Source organism: Dipodomys spectabilis, unplaced genomic scaffold (genome assembly GCF_019054845.1).
Source record: "Dipodomys spectabilis isolate Male_0828 unplaced genomic scaffold, ASM1905484v1 ptg000080l, whole genome shotgun sequence".
In the NCBI taxonomy this organism is placed as follows: Eukaryota; Metazoa; Chordata; class Mammalia; order Rodentia; family Heteromyidae; genus Dipodomys; species Dipodomys spectabilis.
Genome location: NW_024870757.1, coordinates 1,421,338 through 1,428,837, shown reverse-complemented (window position 1 = coordinate 1,428,837; position 7,500 = coordinate 1,421,338). Strand labels below are relative to the sequence as shown.

Here is a 7,500-nt window from a genome sequence, read left to right as displayed (position 1 = left end):
CTGTTGGAAATTGGCCATGACAAGAAATCCATCAGATTCTTATCTCCAACAAAGTACTCAGAAAAGACCAAAAGTGGTGCTATGGTTCAAGTGGTATAGCACTAGTCTTGATCCAGCAAAGCTCAGGGACAACACACAGGACCTCAGTTCAAGCACCAGGACCAGAAAAAAAGAAACAAGAAAACTTGAATCAAGAAATAGCAGGAAATCTGAATAACTAAAGAAGAGATTGCATCTGTAATATAAAGCTTCCCAACACAGACAATCCCACAGAAACTCACAAACACACACACTAACACATACAGTTGTTTACCTATATTTGAATCATCACAATGAAATTATATATATTCTAATAACAGATTATAGTAATTTAATAAAATTAAAACTTGTGAAACTTTGTCACATGCAATGTACATTTTACTTGAACATTGACTAAATCATCTTCAGGATGACTGCTGATACTGTGCGTGAGGCTAGGCCTCACACTGAGTTTGTCATAATTTTTAGGACATGGATGAAATTCTGGGCTTCTCCCGTGTTACATTTCTGAACCAGCAGTGACGTAGGTTTCTCTGCTTGACCTGACACCGTGTCTTCTGCTCCAGGTCAAGCATGGCAGATGTCCTCAGATCTCTGAAATACCCATGATCCACAGGAGAGACCTTTCTAGCATACTCTTCTTACCTGAAGATGCTGGATCTAAATATGGTTCAAGGTAATATGTTTTCAGGTATCTATGTGACAAACCAATAAGTAATAACACTTTGTTTTGTGCTAAGTATTGAACTTTATTCCCAAGTTTAATGCTTCTACTCATTACACATACTCAGCACAATTCATGAGGTCATGAAGAAAACTCAAGTGCAATTCCTGCATATTATAGTGAACACATGCGTCTTCTGGTATCTCAGTTACTGGTAGGCAGGACCTTCACCACTGAGATACTTCCATAGTCTGCTTTCAGTCAGTTTCACACAGATTGTTACATAACACCTTCTATTATACAATCATTTTATAACTTCAAAGATAAAAATTTATGCCAGGCTCTGGGGGCTCAAGCCTGTAATCCCAGCTACTCGAGAGGCTCAGATCTGATTATTGCAATTGGAAGCCACCTGGCAGGAAAGTCCATGACACTCCTCTCTCCAGTAAACTACTCAGACAACATCAGAAGTGGTGCTGTGGGCCAAATACGTACAGTGCTATCCTTGAGCAAAAGAACTCTGGGAAAGGATCCAAGCCCAGAGTACAAGCCCCACAACTAACAACAACAGCAATAATAATGATGATGGTGATGATGATGATGATGATATTGCTCAAAGACTGATCCAAGTTGAATACAGTGGCTCACAGATGCAAGGTTCAATCAGAAGGATTCAGATCCAAGGCCAGCCCAGGAAAAGTGTTCACAAGATTCCCCCTCCAATACTAGCTGGGTGTGTTTGTGTACACCAGATATCCCAGCCATCTGTAAGGCTGAGAATGGGATGGTTGTAGTGATAGATCAACCTGGGGAAAAAACTATTCCCTAAGACTCTATCTAAAAAGTGAAATCTCAGGATCTCTGTTCACATCTGTCATCCCAGGTACTTCAGGAAAAACACAATAGGAGTATGAGGATGCAGCCTGACCTGGTATAAAGTAATGGTATAGCTCAAAAATAACCAGAGTGAAAAAGGACAAGACCAGGTCTCTAGTAGTAGAGCCCCTGCCCTAGCAGTGCAGAGTATAGTGTGTAAATGTCACTGCTGCAAAAATAAAACTATGAACCAATTGTAAAATTGAATGTAATGGGTTAGTTTGAATGAATCATGAAAATCTTTTATTCAACACAGGAATGAAACACCTGAGTGATACGAGTGTCAGTGCTCATGAGCACAAAAGGGCTGAGTACTGAGAAACATGCATCCAGGAACACAGACATGTCCACCAGCCACAGGTCTGGTTTCATATGTAAACCAACACAAAGAATGAACATGGCAGAGAGGCAGTAGAAGGAGACAAACATGCTCACCAGGGTCAGGATGGTGCGTGTGGCCCTGGCCTCATGGTCAGGTCTTCGGGAGGCAATGTGGCTGTGAATGTGCTGGACCCTCTGCTTGTGTCTGTGCAGGACAAGGACCATGGAGCCACTGGTCCACATCATGAAAACCAAGCACATAATATCAATGGAAAGGAATAAGACTATTTGTGATAAACGTACAAATGGTTTTGGTGTAGATGGTTCTATGCCGCAGTATCTATAATGCATGTGCAGAGTGACATTTTGCCTGTGTGTTGGGCCAATTACTCTCAGAGGCACATAAACATTTACCAGGACCTGCAGAATCCAGAAAAGGAAACCACAGATTCCAAAGCAGTTAGGGAATGTAGTAGTGATCTTCCACCAAACATTTCTAGTGCAAAGCTTTGAGACTTGGAAACCACTCAGAAGGCAGGTGGTGTTAAGAGAAACCCCTCTGGCTACTCTGCGGAAATACAAAGCAACTTTACATGCGGCATCATCGAGAAAGTACTTCCATCCAATTCCTGCCATCATCTCAGGAACCCCAGTTGATAAAACAACCACGTAGTTTGCAAAGACCAGATGGCAGAGGATGGGGTCTGTAGGCCTCACCTTCTGTCTAGTGAGGAGGGTGTAGCTGTAAAAACAAAGGAGACAGGAGTTCCCCAGGACTCCGGCTCCAGTCTGTGTGAGGAAGGCAACCCTCATTTCAATGTCGGGTTTGGCCATCTCTTCTTCCAGAAGTGGAAGTGTGTCTCAACTGACAGAACTGCAGCCTTGAGTGAAAACCTAAGCAAGAGATGGAGGCCCTCAGTTTAAGGCTTTCAATTGGCCATCCCACAGCACTGTGGTGTTTGAATGCTCCAGGCTCTTCCATGACTCATGGACAACTAGGACTCTTAGTCTCTCTGCTCTTTAACAATTCTAAAGGATGCAGAAAAGCATATATTAAGAACCTCTTACTCATGTACATACAAGAATTTGCCCATGAAATAGAGTTTCTGCTTAAAAGTTTTCAGTTAGAAAAGAATCCCCTAAACTAGGCACTCATATGTATAATCCTAGTAACTCATTAGACTGAGACCTGTGGATCAAACATGGAAGCCACCCAAACTCCAGGAGACATTTATTTCCCAATAACCACCAGGAACACTGAAGTGGCACTGTGTCTCAAATGGTAGAGCACTAGGCTTTATTAAAATGGCGCAGGGACAGAGCCCAGGCTCTGAGTACAACTGCCTGACTGACAAAATAATAAGAAGTATGAGTGCAAGAACAATGAGAGAAGGCAGATGGAGAGGGAACAAACTGAGGAAATTGGTGGGAATAGAAATGACAAGCCAAGGCATTAAAATTAATATCAACAAGCCTCTTACATTCATATCATAAATAGTCATGTCACAGGTTATTCCTTGACAAATCTCTTCCAATGTATATCTTCAAATAGTATGTGATTACATTAAATGTAAGTGTAAATCACATTGAGACATTACTCATGACAGAAACCATACAGAGGTGTATCAGATCATTTGAGCAGAGAATGCTCTACCCCTGAGCACACAAAGCTGTGTGGTCTCCAGGATACAAAGCAATGTGGAGCTGCATCAAAAATGCTAACTGAGGCAGGAGAGAGGCCTGTGATTTTCACCAAACATTTTTTCCTAAAATACAAGACATTTGTCTCAATGTAAACTCACACAACACACACATTTTCAGAGAAGTTATTTCTGCATTTTCTTGATGAGTTACATTAAACACTGTTACTTACCTGAGAAGAATAGCTGCTTACCCAGTAGGAATTGGATATCAGGACAGAGGAGCAGAGGCAGTGGTCACAGCATGTGTGCTCAGCCACAGATCCCCAAGAAAAAGGCTCAGGACTCCATGATCTCATCTCCTCTGTGGGCATGCTCATCATGTCACCTGGAAGTTTTCTGTCACTGTGTACATGGGGAATACAGTTTCCCTGTAACAAACACTGGAGAATTGTGGATTCTGATGAGCACCAGTGAAATTCCATGACCATTTCCAACCGATGTGACCCACGGTGAGGAAAGTCAAGGGAATATTTGGAAACTTTTTAAGACAATCTCATTAGCAGTGAGTAGAGGAAAATGAAATCTATTGTGTAAATGTGTGACACTGTAGGAATGGCTTTGGTGAATTTGTAGGCTTTTTCCCTTTGTCTCCAAGATACAATTTCTTTCTATAGCAAAGAACCATTATTTTAAAACAAATCCAAGCATCTGTAGCTCATGCCTGTAATCCTACTTACTCAGAATTGTGAGATCTGAGGATTGGAGTTCAAAAGAAGTATAAGCAGAAAAATACATGAAACTCTTACCTACAATAAACCACTCAGAGAAAGCTGGAAGTGGCTGTGGCTTAAGAGATAGAGCACTACATAGAGGAAATAAGACCTTCAGGAGCAGTGCCCAGGCCCTGAATTAAAGCCTTAATACATATTTAAAAAATGTACTCATTACCTTTCTCATTTAACACTAAACCCTCTGTAAAGTATTTTCACAGTAAAAAATGTATAAAATAGGTTATTTCCCAAGTTGAAGTGCTATGTCTTGATCAATATTCAAATAATCAAGGCTCAAAGTTTCACAGTAGTCTTTTTCATGTTTCCCCAGTATCTTCATAGATACCTTCATAGGCTTTTCATGTGCTCACTTATTCCACCCATTTTGACCTTCTGAGATACAGAGAATATAGAAATTCCTTCTTCTGAACACAGCATGACCATATTGCCTAAAACTAGGAGGCATCCACAGATGAAACTAGAAACCAGGATGGTGCTGAGAGGGAAATATATAACTTAGATCCTGTCATTACAAAAGGAAAGACCAAAAAGTCTCCACCTGTCATCACTCTTTACAGAGCAAGAAAATAATAGCAAGGAAACACAATATGGAAATAAAATAGAAGAGTTTAACTATGAATGCAAGATGAAAGCAGAACAATAGAGATAAAAATCAGAGAAACCAAAGGTTGGAGGTTTGAAAAAAGCCAAGGAAATGGACAGAAATTTGGTTAGATTGGTAACGATATAACCAGAAGACTCAAATTACTTAACCAAATAGTGAAATGCAGACATGATTCTTGATCTGTGGAAATGCAAAACAGAGCCAGAAATGGTGTCTCAGCCCTATGATGCTAGCTCCTCAGGATGCTGAGATTAGGAGGGTTACAGTGTAAAACCAGAACAAGCACAAAGTCCACAAGATTCCATCTCCAAAATTGCTGACAAGCCTCGTACAGGTGGCTCATGTCTGAAATTTTAGCAGCTCAGGAGGCTGAGGTCTGAGGATCAGTGTTTGAAGCCAGCCCAGGCAGAAAAGCCTGTGAGACTCTCATCTTTGATTAACTACCAACAATGCTGGAAGTAAAGCTGCTGCTCAGATGGTAGAGAACTAGCCTTGAGCAGAAAAGTTCAGATACAGCACCCAGGCCCCAAGTTCCAACTCAGGACTGACACAAAAACAAAAACAAGAAGAAAAACCTGGGCTGGAGGCATGGCTTAAGTGGTAGAGTACCAGTTGAGTGAACAAGTTTAGCAAGCATAGGGCCCTGAATTCAAGTCCTGGCACAAGAAGAGAAAACACAGAGAGAAAATGGATTCTAAGGATTACGAATAACATAAACTAGTTGAAAAGTATTCAAGTTTATAGGAACGTTGCTCTTGTCATAATTGACTGAAGAAGGATGGGTGCTGATGGCTCACACCTCTAGTCCTAGCTACTCGAGAATCACAGTTTGAAGCCAGCCCTGGCAGGAAAGTTTGTGACACTCTTCTCTCCAAGAAACAACTCAGAAAAGGCCGGAGGTGGCACTGTGGCTCAAGTGATAGAGAGCGAGCATTGAGGCATAGAAGCTCAGGGACAGCATCCAGGTCCTGAGTTCAAGCCCCAGGAAAAGAAAAATTGACTCAAGAAATAGTAATAAGGAAAACAGAGATTACACCTCCAGTACAAAGCCACCCAACACAGAAAAGCCCACAGATACACACACACACACACACACGCGTGCGCACACACACACACACACACACACACAGTTTATTTACCTTCATTTGCATCACAGCAGGGAAAAGAACAGTTTTTGCTAATTTAATAAAGTTAATAATTGTGTATTTTTTGCCAAATGCAAATACTTTTTCATTGAACATTGACTAAATCAGCTTTGGGATGACCAGCTGATATTATGCATGAGGTTAGGCCTCACACTGAGTTTGTCCTACTTTTAGGACAAAGATGGAATTCTGGGCTGGTCTTGCATTACATTTAGGAACCAGCAGTGACACAAGTTTACTGCTTGATCTGCTCCATGTTGCCTGGTTCAGATCAAACATGGATGTCTTCAGATTGCTGAAATCCCCATGATGCATAGGAGAGACCTTTCTACACTATTCCTCTTACCTGAAGATGGAGAATCTAAGTACATTTGAAGTTAAGGTTTTCAGGCATCCAAATGAAAAAACAACATTTATTAACATTTTGTTTTGTGTTAATATTGAACTTTATTTCCAAGCTTAGTATTTCCAAATATTACAATTATGCAACACAATTTATTAGGTAATGAAGAAAAATTAAGCATAATTTCTGTATAGTAGGGAGGAAAGATTCATCTTCTGATTCCTCTGTTACTCCTAAGAAGACAGCATTTGTGTCTGTCCTTATGCTTCATTTGCTTAGAGAACTAAAAGTAAAATATCATTATGATTCAATAACTGCATTAAAATTTTCATAGCTTTATTATATTGCAGTTCTCTAAAAAAAAATCAGGGTTTTGCTAGGTCTCCCTGGCGCAGGCCGAAATTTTCTTAAAAGAGACCCGGAAACACAACAAATCAAAGAAAGGTTGGACAAATGGGATTGCATGAAGTTGCAGAGCTTCTGCATGGCAAAGGACATAGCTGTCAAGATCAATAGAAAGCCCACAGACTGGAAGAAGATCTTCACTAGCCATACAACAGACAAGGGTCTCATATCTAAAAGATACTTGGAGCTCAAAAAATTAAATCCCCCAACAAAAAATCCTCAAAGAAACAACTGCCCAATAAATAAGTGGGCTAATGACTTCAAGAGAAACTTCTCTGAAGAAGAAAGAAGGATGGCCAATAGACACATGAAGAAATGCTCAACCTCCCTAGGCATAAAAGAAATGCAAATCAAAACGACATTGAGATACCACCTCACCCAGTTAGAATGGCAAAAATCAAGAACTCTAATAACAACAGATGCTGGAGGGGATGTGGACAGAAGGGAACCTTACTTCATTTTTGGTGGGAGTGTAAACTTGTTCAACCACTTTGGAAAGCAGTATGGAGGTTCCTCAAAAAACTCCACATAGAGCCCCCCTATGAACCAGCAATCCCACTTTTGGGCATTTACCCAAATGTTTACAAACAAGACCACACCAAAGCTACCAGCACAACTATGTTTATTGCAGCATTATTTACCATAGCTAAGATCTGGAACCAACCCAGA

At 40.7% G+C, this 7,500-nt stretch overlaps 1 protein-coding gene across 1 annotated transcript; it reads right to left on the bottom strand.

Moving 5' to 3' along the window:
• Positions 1-1,822: 1,822 nt before the first annotated feature.
• LOC122110590 (vomeronasal type-1 receptor 1-like) lies at positions 1,823-2,734 on the bottom strand. Its single transcript, XM_042683172.1, has one exon. The coding sequence runs from the start codon at positions 2,732-2,734 to the stop codon at positions 1,823-1,825; it is 912 nt and encodes a 303-aa protein (XP_042539106.1).
• Positions 2,735-7,500: the final 4,766 nt, after the last annotated feature.